Genomic DNA, 16,088 nt, shown 5'->3' on the forward strand with positions numbered 1-16,088 from the left:
GGGACAGATTTTGATTCAACCTGAAAAATACCTAACTGCTAGAGTTGCCAGACTCTTTGGAACAGGTTGCCATGTTAGGTAGTGAGTCTCCAGGCACTGCAGGTGCTAGACTCCAGGCTGACTGAGTTTTCTGCCAGGAATGAGCCTTCCAGAAATAACAATCCACTTCAACTATGAGAGTCTATAGTCCTTACTACCTGGCATTACTGTTGGTACTCAGGGCATTGAAAAAGCAGAGTCACCATCATCTCTTAGGAGCAAAATCTGTGAATCTTCTTGAATTTTGGAAATCAAATGCCCCTAATGGGCCACTACAGCCAAGGACAAGGATAGAAAGTGAGTTTGCAGTTGTTGAGTCAGGAAGCTTTTTATTCAGGCAGATACTTTATTTTGTAGTCCAGCTACAAAATTAGATGATTTCAAAAATCACTTAAAACAAACCACTGTCCTTTATTTTGTTGCATTGGTTAAGACCTGGCCAGCATCTAATTAACATTAGGATATTATTAAAAATGTACTGATGATCCCTTTCAAATGAAGAGAGTTTTACAGTTTATATAGTACCTTCTTCTATATTTCTCCTTCTAAGTTTCACCACGGTTCTCTAAAAAGGCATGGATAATATTTTATCTTAATTTGTGTAGGGGGAAACTAAGACTGGAAGGTTTAGTGACTCATCCAACATCACATGGTTGGCAAGTAGCATGAGACCTGGACTGGACCTGGCATGGATTTGTAGTGTGGAAATTGGAGTCATGCAAACCAGACAGAAAATATGGCCATGCCAATGATCAACTATGTGACTTCAAACACTCTCATATATCAAATGAGGGCATGGGAGCAAGATAAGCTCCAAGGTGCTCACCACATCCCTGTTGTCTGAAATCCTCTTGCCTCTCCATACACCTTGCTCTCTGGCATAGTCCTTACATTTTACCTGGCAGGTAGGAGGTAAAATGAAATGGAGTTTCTGTGTTGGAGGAAAGCATTCTGATGCGTCTCTACGGTGGTAACTTCACACTATAGCTGCTATGAGATACCTTTGTGACAGATCACTTTCACAAGTGTGAGACCCTTGGCTGCACTTTGATTCAGGATTGGGGATTCGACAATATGTTTATTTACCTTTGTGGGCTCAATTGTGGTGTGTAATGGCCTAGGTGGCTTTTATGAATATCAGTAACCCTAAATGTGGAAGAGTCAGCATGGATGATAAGAGCTTCTCACTTTACAGGGTATAGGCTTGCAAGAAAAGTTACAGTTTATCCTGATTTTATTTTTTAATTCTGTAATATAGCTATCGAACTCAAAACTAAATTTTATATTGCCTATAAGTTTCTTGACAAAGCTAACTTTTTTCCATGACTACAAAAATAATATATGTTCATTGTAGGAAAAAAATAAAATTACATAAGTAATTACCTATAATCTCTGAAAGATAACTGCTGTTAACACTTTATTAAAACTTCTTGGGATGCTTTCCTATGCACTTATACATATTTTAAAACAAATTTAGTATAATACTGTACATACTGTGTTGTAAACGGTTTTGTTGTTAATGGTAAACTTTGTCCTATTTCATTAAACATTCCTTTAAAGAAGAATTTGATTTCGGGGTGCCTTGGTGGCTCAGTCAGTTGAGCGACCGACTTCGGCTCAGGTCATGATCTCACGGTTCATGGGTTTGAGCCCTGTGTAGGGCTCTGGGCTGACAGCTCAGAGCCTGGAACCTGCTTCAGATTTTGTGTCTCCCTCTCTCTCTGCCTCTTCCCCACTCGTGCTCTGTCTCTCTCTTTCTCAGAAATAAATAAACATTGAAAAATTTAAAAAAAAGAATTCAATTTGCATTTGGATTTGGAAGGCACATCGTATTCTAGAATGTGGATGTCTCAGAATTCATTCAACTTCTTTCTTACGTTGCATGTATTGAATACTTACAATGGTTTGTTAATATAAATCACATATGAAAATATCCTCTCATGTAAATCCTTGGCAGTGCACTAGATAGAAATCTGATTTGTCAGAAAGAGAAAATTAAAGGTGCATTTCCATTTTGTAGGGTACCAGCAGTCTTGCTGGGCATTTATGAGAAAATTATAAACTCTACACTTATTGTGGTTAACTGACATGGTATCACCTAAGGTGTAGGGTGGTCTCCCCCACTGCTACGATTATGGGGTCTGTTACTATGCTCCTAGCTTTTGCACAAAGTTAATGTCCTGCATAAACATCAAGGCAGTGGACTCATTTTTCTTCTGTTGATTCTCCTTTAGCCTGATGAAGTCCTCCGATATCGATCAGGATTTATTTACAGACAGTTACTGCAAAGTGTGCAGTGCACAACTGATATCCGAATCTCAGCGCGTGGCTCATTACGAGGTAAGGACGGCTTTTTCCATTTGATGTTTTCAGTGGAAGAAAGAGTGGTGCAGACTTGGTGTGGGACTTGAGGACAGATCCTTTTGGTCTCAGGGCATGTTTCAAGAGCCACAGGGCTTGAGCCTTTACAGTCTGAGATCAGGCTGGGGCAAATGTGCATGTGTGGGGTGGGGACAGAGGCCTAGGGACATCAGTCTCAGACTCTGGCTGCTTCCCAGATTCTGTCTTTTTATTTTTACTTTTTTTTTTGTGCCTCAGCCCCTGGAGACTCAGTGGGCTTTCTCTACTTGTTAAATCTGTCATTGCTCATCCCTGAAGTTCCTTTCAGGGACACAGGGCAGGATGCATTAGTGCCAGCTTCTCTTTCCTTCTATGACCCTGAAGATAAGCTCAGAGGCCTTTTGTTAATCACTGTCCAGAGAGATGGCAGCATCAGTGATTCAGCATCAAATTCCTTCCACACGATGGCTGCTGCCCTACATGTGTTTATCAGCATAAGGACTTTGCCTGTAAACTTGTAGCAAAGTTTTAAAATCCAAATACTTTTGAAGGACATGATTCAGTGGCTTTGGCTTTTTAGGGTGGAAGAACAAATAGTTGCCTTTTAATCTTCTACTGAGAACAGAGAATGAGAGAAGAAGGGCTGGCCAATGTTCTGGGTGGGGACCAGGTGCCGCACATGGGGACAAGGGGACGCTGGGTGCCCCCAGATGCTGAGTGCTGCCCAGGGCATATTCACCTTCTGAGAGAACATATACCAGTGGGAACACGAGTTTTCAAGTGTAATAACTTGTGAGTAATTTTAGATTGGAGGGCTTAGCCAGCAATTTTCTTTTTGTCTGACAAGTCTGACAAATGCCAGTTGTCACTGTCACTCACCAGACTCCTCTGAGCCTCCGGTTCCTCTGTGCACGATAAAAAAATAAAATTAAATAAAAAATAAAATTAACATGCACATGCACACGCCCAGAAACACAATAAACTGACCCCATGTACTTCCTGGGGTTTTGTGGTGACCAAATGAGACCTATTGAAATAGTATTTGTGAAAATGCTTTGGAAGCTGTAAAGTGTGCTGAACATACAAAATTATATTGCTTTTCATTATTAACTCCATTGCAGCAATATTCTGATGCAGGCAAATAAAGCATGCTTTTCTGAGAAAACTTTTAAAAATCAGAATCTGTGAAAAAAAGTTAGCATATTCTTTTGTCAGTAGGCAATCAAGTGTTACAAGTAAATGTGAGCTCAAAAGATGATCTAAAATGGAAGATATCCATCTTCTGATATTAAGAACTTTCTAATTTTGGTGGGTATTGCTTTATAAACACACATGGTTTTTATTAATATGATTTCCTCAGTTAAGGAAAATCAGGGAGTTCATTCCTACTCTCAAATTCCATAGCTTCCTATTAGCCCTTTATGTTCTCCCTTTATTAGACTTTTTGTGTTCAGTTTTAATCTTCTTACTAGATTCTTGAGGGCAGAAGCAGAGTTTTATTCATTTGCTCTTCCATAATTCCTGGAATAGTGCCTGCACATCACAGATGTATAGTTAGGGCTTGTTGACAAAAATACCTTGGTGACACAGTCCAGCACTGCTTTATTGTTACCTGAACTAGAAAAGTAATGCCAGAAAATTGAAAAAAAAATTTTTTTAAAGAAAAAGATCTTAGCTGCTCAATTAAGGGTTTAGTTATTTGAACACAGGTTTTCCTGTTACCACTCTGTATCCTTGCTGTGGCACAATTTAATTGTTTAGAGAATGGGTTAATATTTGTTGCATGTAGCATAGATGAGATAGAGAAAAGAAAGCAATCAAAATAGATCTGCAATTAACAGTGTTACACATCATCAAAACAACATTAAACACACTTCCATTAAGCATGGATGGGGACTCTAAGTGATGGTTCACTCCCTGCTTCCAGGCAGAGGTGGGGTACTTCTTTCCAAGACAAACAGCACTACACATGGTTGTTGCAAAGCTGCTGGGGATGTGAACAGGGTTCACACCTCCTGAGCAATCCGGTCTTACCAGCTTCCGTTAGGAGGCTTCCCCAATTTTTCATCTCTAAGAGGATGATGGCTTCCATCCGATGATCTTGAAGGCCATTTGAGAATTGATAATCTGACCCTGTTCATCTTCCCCCTCCCGCCACATACACTCTCTCTGCTGAAATTGCATGAAGAGTGGGTCTCTATGAGTGTGAAATCCCACTCAGGTCATTGAAAATGTTATCACACTGAGTCTCAATGCTCTATCACTGATGTATTGCTTTAGCTTGATTTTACTCAACTAGAAAATATTCCCAGCTTCCCTACGGGGCAAATCAAAAAGAATCCACTGTGTACTTTCTGCTGTGTCCAGCACTATTAGTATTAGTTATTACAGGGAATTCTGAAGCTCTATGAGAAACAGTCTTTGCCCCCAAGAAGCTCATAAACTTTGTTGGGCGGAAAAGCCATGGGTGGTTCAATGTGGTATAAATAGGTGTGTGATACTGAGGATGTGATCTGTAGAATTCTGCTGCCTGCTTTGAAGGAGCTGCTGATCTGATGTGATTTAAACAGAGTGTTAATTCTTCTGCCCCTTTGACTTTCTGATATATGCTATGTAGTGCTGTTAACTTTTTAGGTTTTTTCATATTCCAAATTCTAAAGAGCAGGTCACCACTAAGAGCTATTATGGCCAAGAAAGATTTGTTGGGAATGTCATGAATTATCTAGGCCTTGATGGATGGGTTAAGTTTAGGGGTTGCTAGAATGAGAGGCATCTCCAAGGAGCTATGAGGAGGATTTGTGTTAGGGAAGGGAGGTGAACTGTAGTATGTAAGGGTCACGTGGGGTCAGAAGGTAAAGGAAAGGGGACTTCGTACTTTCCTGTGGCTCTTAAGCATTTGGTAACTTGACAGCATTTCTGAACGACAGTCCATTGGTGGTGGTCAAGGCATATTGTTAGGAAACAAACAGCTTTGGTATGACTTTTGCTATGGAACTAGTGTGCCAGCCTTTTGAAGTAAAAGAGAAAAACACAACAGATGGGTTAATGCTTAATAGCTGCATGCCCCATTTAAAAGGCTGAACCTTTGTATAGGAGGACAGAAAAACCTAATATATGTCTAATGGACCAAAAACACTTCCATGCTATACTTTTAAAATCTCTTTTTGCATATGAAATCCTGAAGTGGAAAAAATGGGAAATATAAAGACATTATTATTTTTCTTACTTGCTAAGCATTAATAACATGTTAATCTTTGGGTGGAAAATATAATTAGATGTTGTCTCTGCTCACTGAGTCAATAGAACAAGTAAGCACAGAAACAGAGGGGGAAGAGAAAGCTTTCACGTGTGCCTTTCAACATGCCTGGATGTTATAGAGGTTAGCAATAATTTTCTAGTGAGGCCACTTGAGCAGTTGGTTGTAGTTTTAAGTGGCTAAGGAATAATTTTCTGCAAAAGGAAAGAGTTGCTTGCATGAGTGAAGGAGTGAGTAGTTTTCTGGCGTGTAGGAAGAAGAGGATTTGTATACGGAAGGCCATGAGAAATGAACTAAAAAAGACAGGGAATTTTTTTTTTTCTTGAGTAAAGCTAAAGGAAAAATATGAATGAGTGATCTAGAAGGAAAGAGAGAACTCTTGTCAGGCAGAATCAATGAAGTCAGCATAAATGGGCCAGTTCCTGCTGCTTGTCTCTTCCTGTGTAATTAATTGTTCCTTGCAAAATCAATGACTCAGGTATACTGGCACCTTCAAACAAGATTGTATGCTTCCTGAAGACAGGCAAGAGTCATGCACTGAGTTTCTTCATTTACTTCTACAGTGTCAACCCTAGAGTTTGACCCATTGTGGCTTGTAGGCACTTGTAGGTTGATGAAGAGGCTGAAGTTGGGGACTGGTAGAGGGAAGCAGTGGGTTAAGTTTAATGGAAGCATTGATGGGTGTGGCAGAAGAGGCATTGGTATACATTGGGAGTCAACCTGTACTCAGGAGCTGGCCTCAAGGTATAGGTGATGGCTTTGTAGTTCTAAGAAAGACAATTCTCTAAATTGATGAAAAACCTTTCAAACATTTCTGAGTCTTGAAGTAACGTCAGTCTTGATAAATGAACCCCATTAAGCCACCCAGGAGTGGCAGAGTCCAGGACTGTTCTCTAGTCAGGGAAACAGCAGGCACATAGAGCCTACAGAGGCACACAAACCAATTTTTCTTATTTCACTTTTTTTCAGTGTCATCCAAGAGAACTTTGGCCTTCCCTAACTTCTACTTAATCCAGGGGAATAACCAAAGGATGACCTTTTGGTCTCTGTAAGTCTGGTAGTAGGTGGGATGTAAATGCTTTGTGGTTAGTGATAACAAGGTAAAAACTGAGGTTCTTCATATGTGCTGATTAAAGCAGCATGATTTTTTTTCTACTACTAAGCCTTTAATGACTTTTCTCCCTTCATCTCTCATAGCTTCTCAACTTTGCTTTTTCCTTTTCTTTTTTTCTGAGTAAGCATGCAGGCTGGGCAACTCCTTTTCTATGTATGAGAGTAGTTGGTCAGTATCATGTTATGTTTCTGCAACCCATCAGCCATACTAACTGGACTTGAGTTCTGTCTGGGTTCACTGGGTCAACAGCCATCCTGGGTATTGCAGGTGATATGCTCCTGGAGATGCAAATGCTACCTGGGTGAGGACAATAAAAGATCTTTATAGCAAGATTCCCTTGGAGATGCTTCTTTGCACTGTGCATTGAGAATCACTGCTTCAGTCTCTACAAACCTCTTACAGTCATGACATGCTTAATTTCTCCCAGATGCTGTTAATACCATTATTGGCTCATTTGCCGAGGCTAACACTATTTTTGTTACCCTCTGTAATGTCAGAGGACTTCAATCTGTTCCCCATTGCCTAATGGTCTTTACCTCTGTTTCTTGACCATTTCATTGAAGACTCTGGAGCTTCTGTAAAGTTTCTAACTATTCTCATATTTTTCCATTGTTTTTATTCCAGCAAGTCCAGTCATTTTATCTTTTATCAATTATTACTAGTCAAAATAGTTCACTGGAACACAAAATAAATGGTTAATAGAGAGGCTACCATGAAGCAAACAACAGTAGACTGAAGAACACTCTCAACTCAGGGCAACACACACATTGGCTATGAAATGTTGTCAGATGGTGTGTGCTTAATGCTCATTGGTTAAGGGTTGGTAGAGTGTGCTCTGTAGCATGAGTGCTCATTTGCTGAGAGCATATGATATCGCTTGGTGGATTTTAGGAGCCAGGCTGTCTTCCATTGGCTAGAACTCAATCACATGGTCTCACCTAGCTACAGGGGAAGTTGGGAAAAAGAATTTAAATGTGTAAGAAAATGAAATGAGTTCAACAAACACATAGGATTATCTCTGTTACAGTCTACTCCTCTAGTCACTAGAAATCCATTCCATTTTTCTTTTAACACATAGAGTACATGTCCCTTCCCCATGGAAACACCCGCAAGCCCTACCTAGTCACTTTGTTCAGCTCAAATTTCAGAGTCTCCAGGGAGGGAGTAAATCTCTCCCTCAGATACGATGTGATTCCTCTGGGCTCAGCAGCCTGTGAGGAAAACAGGAAGGTCACCCCTCCTCCTCCTACTTTAGAGTGGTGAGGACAGTGGTAACATTTCTGATTCAGAAAAAGGAAGAAAAGAAGCCAGACTGATCACTGGCCCATAGCAGAGCTGGCATCCTGCAGGGAAGGCATTAAGAAGTGTCTTTTTTCAAGGAGTGGGGGGAGTTCCCTGAATAGATTCTGATCTTCCTTTGTGAGAAGGACTTTCTTGTCCATTTTTCTTAATGACCCCTATATCTACCCTCCACAGTTCTTTCACCATCCATTGTCATCACCACATCTGAAATGGATCTCGGGTCCTATACTATCTTTGGGAACTGCCAGCATTCATAGCCCACTTCCTTCCTGAGACTGATTTAAGGCATGTGGAATATTCAAAGCTTTTCTAATTCAAGATAATAATTGCTTTAGTAATACAATTCTCTCAGTGATATAGAAGACTTCTGATTTATTTTCTTTCAGAAAGTTTCATGTTTTGTCACCACACAGTTCTTCCCTAGACACAATTTCAAGGAGTCTTCTTTGTTTTATTCCTTCCTTGTCTCTGTGCCTGTTTCTATTCTTCAGTTTAATAGTGGCCATCTTGAGGTTATCTGAAAGTAGGTAGAAAGATCACATCCTCAGTCCAGTTTTTGCCAAAGTCCTGAGTCACAATGTGCGACTGAGAAGTCTCACTGGGTCTTCAGCACACAATGTCTTTTAATAGGACATCTTTCATTTCTTGGTGACTGGAAGCAATTAGCAAATAAATGACTTTTCTAAGTAAGTCCATAATTTCTAGAATAACTCTTTTTTTATTTCTATCTGCTAATGTGCCAGTTACACATTACAGTTCTTATAATTTTATGATTCTTTCATAAAAAACCTGACCCGCAATCAATAACAGACAATTAGTAGCCAACAACATATATGCAAGCATTCTGTTTTTCCATCATCTTCTGGTTCTTTTAGAATTGTAACGATCTCCTAGCACAGAACCATCTAGTTCCCCAAGAACTGTAAGCTCAGTAAGCAGGTAGTCTACATTCCACAGTGTTGTAGTCAATAGTTTTTGCCAGTGTTTTGCCACTGAATAACCTGGATCTGCTATATCTTTACCCTCCCTACTTACCATCCATCTCATCTAAGTCAGTGTCAAATATTTAAGTTTTTTGTTATGGGAGAGCCTCCATTTCTATGTTGGCCAAGGTAGGCTAATGGTAGTAATAAAGAAATAAAAATGATTTGTTGCTCACATTATAGCCCACTGTGGGTTGCCAGAGGGGGATTTTGTACTGTGTAATCATTTAAGACTCAAGCTAACAGAAGTTCCACCATCTTTGCTTCTGACATTGCCCTGAGTATCAAAATCCAGCTCGCACCTGAGGAAACGATGGGCAATGTCAGTGATTTGTGCAGGACATTTTTGGGGGCCAGGCCTGGAAGAGGCATCATGTCCACACACATTCCACTAGCCAGAACTTAATTGTGTTTTCTTCTGACTATATGGGAGCTGGCAAATGAGCTTAGCTATGTGCCCAGGAGGAAATGGGAGCCAGTTTGGTGAGCACATAGCATTGTCTCAGTGCACTATATTATGTGTATGACACTACAGGGGATGTGGTGGTTAGAACCTGCTTTGGGGATATTGAGGATGATGTGGGGGTGGAGAAGAAAGAGGAAGAGGGGAAGTCCCATGCATCCCAAAGGGGGTAGGCTTGGCAAGGAAACAGGAATGATTCTGGAAATAAAGTGGCTGGGGGCTGCGATGAAGATGGTGCCTATTCATCACAGTGCTTTGTAGGAGACAGAAACAAACATGTTGTTTGTCTAAAAGACAAGGGAATAAGGGGCACCTGGGTGGCTCAGTTGGTTAAGCATCCGACTTCGGCTCATGTCATGATGTCACAGTTAGTGGGTCTGAGCCCCACATAGGGCTCTGTGCTGACAGCTCAGAGCCTGGATCCTGCTTCGGAATCTGTGTCTCCCTCTCTCTGACCCTCCCCTGCTCGCACTCTGTCTCTCTCTCAAAAATAAATATTTAAAAAAACGAATAAAAGACAGGGGCTAAAATGCTATCAGATAAGGATTTTCTCTCCAATTCCTCTGACTTAATTGGTCAAGCACAGAGATTTTCCATTTGGAATTTGGGACCTGTGTACTGAGTGTCATGTCAGAAGAGTAGGATTTCTTTTCTGCTCTACCATTTTGGGCCTAGGGCACTGGTCCCCCAGGCCCTGAATTCTGCATCCCTCAGCTGTCTGAAGGCCTGCCCTCTCCACACACAGGTGATCCAGGAGCAGCCTCTGCAGGGCTCCAGTTGTGTGCTGAGGCTGAGGACATAATGCGTGGTATCTCAGTGTCTTCTAAAAGATGGATGTTTGAGAGAAATTTCCATGTTCTCTCTCTTGTAGGAAAGGTCATTCCTCTGCTCAGAGGCTAGTTTATTATTGGTACTGGACTCTTTGATCTTGTTTCCTGCTTTGCTTTTGTCACAAAATTCATGGCCATGTCCAGCAACTAGACAGGATTCTTTTTTTTTAAGTTTATTTATTTATTTTGAGAGAGAGAGAGAGAAAGCATTAGCAGGGGATGAGCAGAGAGAGATAGGGAGAGAGGATCCCAAGCAGGCTATGCGCTGTTGGCAAGGAGTCTGATGTGGGGCTTGATCTTAGGAATTGGGAGGTCACGACCTAAGCCAAAAAATCAAGAGTCAGATGCTTAACCGACTGAATCACTCAGGTGCCTCTAGACAGTATTCTATATAGGATTTTTCTGGATTCTATTCTTTTCTTTTCCTTGTTTTACTTTAATCTGTATCTCTTAGTTATTTACTCTTTTGCATTAGATGTAGATGTTACTTGATCTGTATTCTTAAAGTCTTAATAAAGACAAAAATAGTGGGGTATAAACATATAAATATTTAATCTTTTTATTTTAGCATTTTATTCATTTTTTGAAGCGGCAATAAATTCACAAGATTCAAAATTGAAGAAGCATGAAAGAGTGTGTAATGTGAAAAGTCTCCCACCTGTTCCTTAGCTCCCCAATTATCCTTCTCAGTTGAAAAGTGTGCCAATTTTCTTTGAAATATTCTATGCATATAGATAAAACTTAATTTTTCCTTTGATATATTTTCTGCAAATGGCGACATGCTAGACCCTCCGTTTTTTTTTTTTATTTGTTTTAATTGGGGCATAGATATCCATTACATGAATGTGTCATAACTTGTACAGAAATATTTACTGAATTGACTGATGACTCCTTGGTAGCACTGATAAAACTGGTATAAAAAAGACTTTCTCCCTGTGAATGCTCTTTGAGTGAGGCACTTACATGTCTGTTGATTTTCAGATCCCAGTCTGTACTAGTTTGTTATTGACAGTGAGAGTTTTTCCTCCAGCTTTCCATCCCAGCATTCACTTGGAAACATACGCATTCCTGACCTCCTCATCACCAAGCAATCTGGTCTTGTTAATTTTTTTTTTTTAAAGACATTAGCAGACAGAGGATTCTTAAAGGCTAATGACCTAAGTAAGTGGGCTTGAGTGTTGATCTAAGCCTTGTGTCTTTGTCTGTATTTCTTCTCATGATGGGAGAGGGTGTTGAGGACAGCATGCTTTCCTCCTTCTCTGTGATTTTGAGAATTTAATTAGTTTTCTTAGGCTTTTACTAAGATGACTTAATTTGGGGTAGAGTTTTTCTAACTTTGATTTCCATCACTTTCTCTGAGGATCGTATAAAGATGTAAATGCATCTCATCAGGAAATGCCCATGCCACCTCCAAATCGCTCCCTCCTGTGACTATGGCTCCTGTCTCCTTGCTCAATCCTTCAGGTCTCCTTGGTCTCTGGGAGGCCTGGCTGCTGAAAGGGATCTTATGTCCACTCTCTACTGATTCAAATATAGAAACACTCCTTCCTTCACTGTGCAAAACCTACAGGCAGTTTTTAGATTTTACTAAGAAAATAGGAAAACTAGAACAAAACTCTTTTCTATCTGTGCTGCTCATCTTCCTCCGGGCCTCAAGAGGACCTCTTCCAGCCTTGCAGTCACAAACCTTACCCCTGACCTCAGATGTTGCCCTGCATTCTGATCCAAGAAATCCTACTCATTTCGTGTTTGTATCAATTCTTTGGGGCTCTGCGCTTAGTGTTAATAAGTCTATCTTCTGGAAACTAAGCTTCTCCAGTTTCTGCCTAAACAATACCTCCTGATATTACTCCCCGGTGTTCTATGGCCCTAAAGCCAGCCCCCACATTTAACCTCAGAGCCCTTTGGGGTGCCGCCACTTGCTTTAAGCCCCAGAGAAATACCTTCACCTTTTTTCAACTTTATGGAAAAGTTCACCCTCCTTTTTGGCTCACCTGCTACACTCTTTATTTTCTGCCTGTGGAGTAAATTCACTCTCAGCTTTTCCTCAGAGTAGGCAAAGCAGGGCTGAGTTATAAAAAGAGCTTCTGCTGTATTCAAGGTCAGAAGCCTACGTTGTAAGTACAATCTTGGCAAAGTAACTTAACCCTTCTAGAATATAGCTCCTTCTTCTGTAACATGAGAACGTTCAGTGTCTTCTCTCATTTTATCTCCATGCCTCATGCCCATCTCCACAGGTAACCCTTTTATTAGGATTGATGTGTTTTTTACTTATATGTGTTCTTTAAAATATATATTGCTTTGTGGGCATGTATACTTTAATTTTCATTTTAGATTAGTTTTAGGTATACAGAAAAGTTGCAAACATAGTATGGAACATTCCTGTAAACCTTGACCCAGTGTCCCCTAAACATCTTGCATTACTATGGCATATTTGTCACAGCTATTAACATATGTAATGTATAATAATATTTATTATTACTATTATTATTATATAACCTACATTATAAAGTGTGAAGTTCATGCTTTATTTAGATTTCCCTAGTTTTTACCAAATGTCCTTTTTCTGTTCCAGGATTCCACCCTACATGTGGGATCCCAGAGACTGACAGGTTCTCAAACTTTCCTTGTGTTTGATGGCCTTGATAATTTTGAAGACTACTGGTCAGGTAGTCGAATGACCCTCAGTGGAGATTTTTTCTCACTATTCGTATGGGGTTCTGTGTTCTTGGTGAGGAAGCTGTCAGAGGTGAAGTGCCATTCTCGTCACGTCTCATCAAGGGTAGTATTATCAACATGACTTACCACTGTTGATGTTCACCTTGATCTTTTAGCTCAAGGTAGTGTTTGCCAGATTAATCCACTGTAAATTTACTCTTTTTTCTCTTTGGAAGCAAGTCATTATACACAGAGTAGGCATGTATTTTTAATGTATACAAAAGGCATTGTGATGTGAATCTCATTCTTACCTGGCTATTTCAGTCAATGGTGTGTTTCTGAGATGCCATGTTCCTACACGGTGTCAATCCTCTTGCTGTTAATTGCTGTAAGACATTCCATTCATCATATTTTGATTTCTCATTCCTTCAGGGATGGACACTCAGATTGCTTCTGGTGCCCCCTTATAAAAACAATGCTGTGAAAAACATCCTTAAAAATGTTTCCCAAAGAACCTGTGTGAGAATTTATGTGAGATGGATGTAAGGCAAGAGTAGAACTTGTGCATCAAAAGCCATATTATTACTTGCTTGTCTAAGCCTTGTTTAGTAGTGGTGGGTCAGTACATAAGGGCTCCCATATCCTCGTCTCCGCCGGTAATTGGCTGTGTTCAGCTTTCTCATTTTTTTTCTAATCTGCTTGATATTTGATATCTTGTTATTTGAAATCACCATTCTCTAATTATTAGGAAGTTTGAACAGCTTTTGGTATACTTTCTAGTCCTTTTGTTTTCCTTTTCTTGTGATTTCTGTTCATATCTTGTATCAATTTTTCTATTGGTATTCTAGTATTTTTCTTTTTGATTTCCTCATATATTCCTTGTTGGGTTTAGGCATGGTAAATATCTTCTAGTCGGTCCTCTTATTAAAAGTGTTCATGATATCCTTTTTAAATTTTGTTTGTTTAGCTTGTTAATTAATATATATATATATATATATATATATATATATATATATATATATAATCTTTATTTATTTTAGAGAGAGAGACAGAGTGTGAGTGGGGGAGGAACAGAAAGAGAGGAAGACACAGTATCCGAAGCAGGTTCCAGGTTCTGAGCTGTCAGCATAAAGCCTGACGTGGGGCTCGAAGTCACGTACGGTAACCTGAGCTGAAGTTGGATGCTTAACTGACTGAGCCACCCAGGCACCCCAGCTTGGCAAGTTTTATGTGATAAATTTAACAAACTTTTTGCTTTACATGTTGTTTAAGAAGTTCTTCCCATCAATAGATCACAAAAACATTACATATTCTAGCTCCTATTAATTTGACACTTCTATTTATTATATTCACATCTTTAATTGTATTTGGAGCCTGCATTTATGTATCATATAAGGTAGAAATCTACTTTGATTCTTCTGTGTACAGTTCACCAGATTTCCTACCACCATCTACAACCCCTTCTTTCTCATAATTTGTGGTGTCAACTTTACCATATGTTAGTTTTCTTCACGTACTTGACCCCAAATCAGACCTTTCAATACTGTTCTGTGGTTCTATTTATCTTCATCTGGGCCCACCCATGCTATACTTAATTACCATCCCTTGGTGTTATGTCTTAATATCTGAGAGTGACAAGTCCTATCTTTCCTCTTCTGTTGCAGAGTTGACTTAGCTTTTTACACAGTGTATAATTTTGTTGTTTGTATAGATGCTTGAACAAATTCACAAACTCAGTTGAAATTTGTATCGAAAGTCCATCAAATGTAAGAATTAATTTGAAGAGAATTGGTATCTTTATAGTATTGGGTCATTTTGAAGCAGGGATATCTATCCATTTCATTTTAAGTCAATTTCCATATTAAATTTCAGAAAAAACTCTAACATCTAGCACATGAGCACATATATAATTGTGCAATTTAGTTCTTAATAATATATATATATATATTTAGTCCTATTCTTTTGCTAAGGTTTGATCATCGCTCTTCAACTAAACTGTAATTATGTTGAAGACAAGCACCATGTTATTTATTTATTTATTTATTTATTTATTTACTTATTTTTGATAGAGAGAGAGAACAAGCAAGCAGGGGAGGGGACAGAGAGAGAGGGGGACAGAGGATCTGAAGTGGGCTCTGTGCTGACAGCAGAGAGCCCAGTGCAGGACTTGAACTCAGGAACTTGTGAGATCATCACCTGAGCTGAAGTCGGATGCTAAATCCTGACTGAGCTATCCAGGCACCCCACAGGGCCATGCTTTTAATTTCTTTTTTTTCCTTCACTGTATTTCAACCTAGAGGGGTATAATGAATACTGGGGTTGTTTGTTTGTTTCCCCTCTGACTTTTTTTTCCCCTTCTTTCCCTTCCTCTTTACTGATTTGGTTGCCCCTTCCATCTGCTTCCCCTGAGTCAAAATGCCTAATGTGGCTGTGTAACAGTAGCTCATACTTACCTCCATTTATCGAGTGAGGCTAAGCACTTTTTTTTTGCAGTGTGGTGCATTTCCTCTGGGGATGAGCAGTGTAAGTTAAAACTCTGCTGTGTCAATAAGTCAAGGTGAGTTTTCAGCTTTATACAACTGCATTCCCAACCATTAGAAAGATGTTAACATTTATTGCCAAGCTGTCTCTTAAATATCCTGTAATAAAAAGCCAAAATATGCTATCTTTTTTTTTCCAATTTCACCCTTAAGCTGCATTTTCATTACCACATTTTCTTTGTAAAGTGCTCTAACATTCTTCATTGAAATTTTTATTGTTTCAGGTGATCCCTTAATAGTCTCCTTTGAACTAAAGGAAAAAAAAAATATTTTCTTAAAGGAAAGTATCATAGTGGATCCTCTTTATTTTGCTAGTGACCTACCTAACCCCCACCCTTTTGACTATTACTGCCTTGTGTCTGCTTTTCAGTCTACATAAATCTCATGATCCAGAGACATGATTTGACCCGTACCCTATCCAAATGCATATAGGAATAAGCTATATGATAATGAGGTTTTCCTAGCTTAAAAGCTGTTTTAATCTGATTGTGTCATTGTGCAAGGAATTAATCAAGTCAGTGTGCTTTGAGACTTGTGTGCAGTGAGAAGGCAAGACTACGTTG

The 16,088-nt window shown here is 39.5% G+C and overlaps 1 protein-coding gene across 5 annotated transcripts in view; it reads left to right on the forward strand.

The window, feature by feature from the left end:
* Window positions 1–16,088, forward strand: part of ZMAT4 (zinc finger matrin-type 4) — a 347,808-nt gene that overhangs the window by 67,166 nt on the left and 264,554 nt on the right. For all 5 annotated transcript variants that reach the window (XM_058720583.1, XM_058720585.1, XM_058720587.1 and 2 more), the window contains exon 2: window positions 2,274–2,379. In XM_058720583.1, coding sequence (XP_058576566.1) covers window positions 2,278–2,379 — 102 coding nt within the window. In that variant the 5' untranslated portion in view covers window positions 2,274–2,277. The remainder of the gene's footprint in view (window positions 1–2,273; window positions 2,380–16,088) is intronic.

Source organism: Neofelis nebulosa, chromosome 3 (assembly GCF_028018385.1).
Source record: "Neofelis nebulosa isolate mNeoNeb1 chromosome 3, mNeoNeb1.pri, whole genome shotgun sequence".
In the NCBI taxonomy this organism is placed as follows: Eukaryota; Metazoa; Chordata; class Mammalia; order Carnivora; family Felidae; genus Neofelis; species Neofelis nebulosa.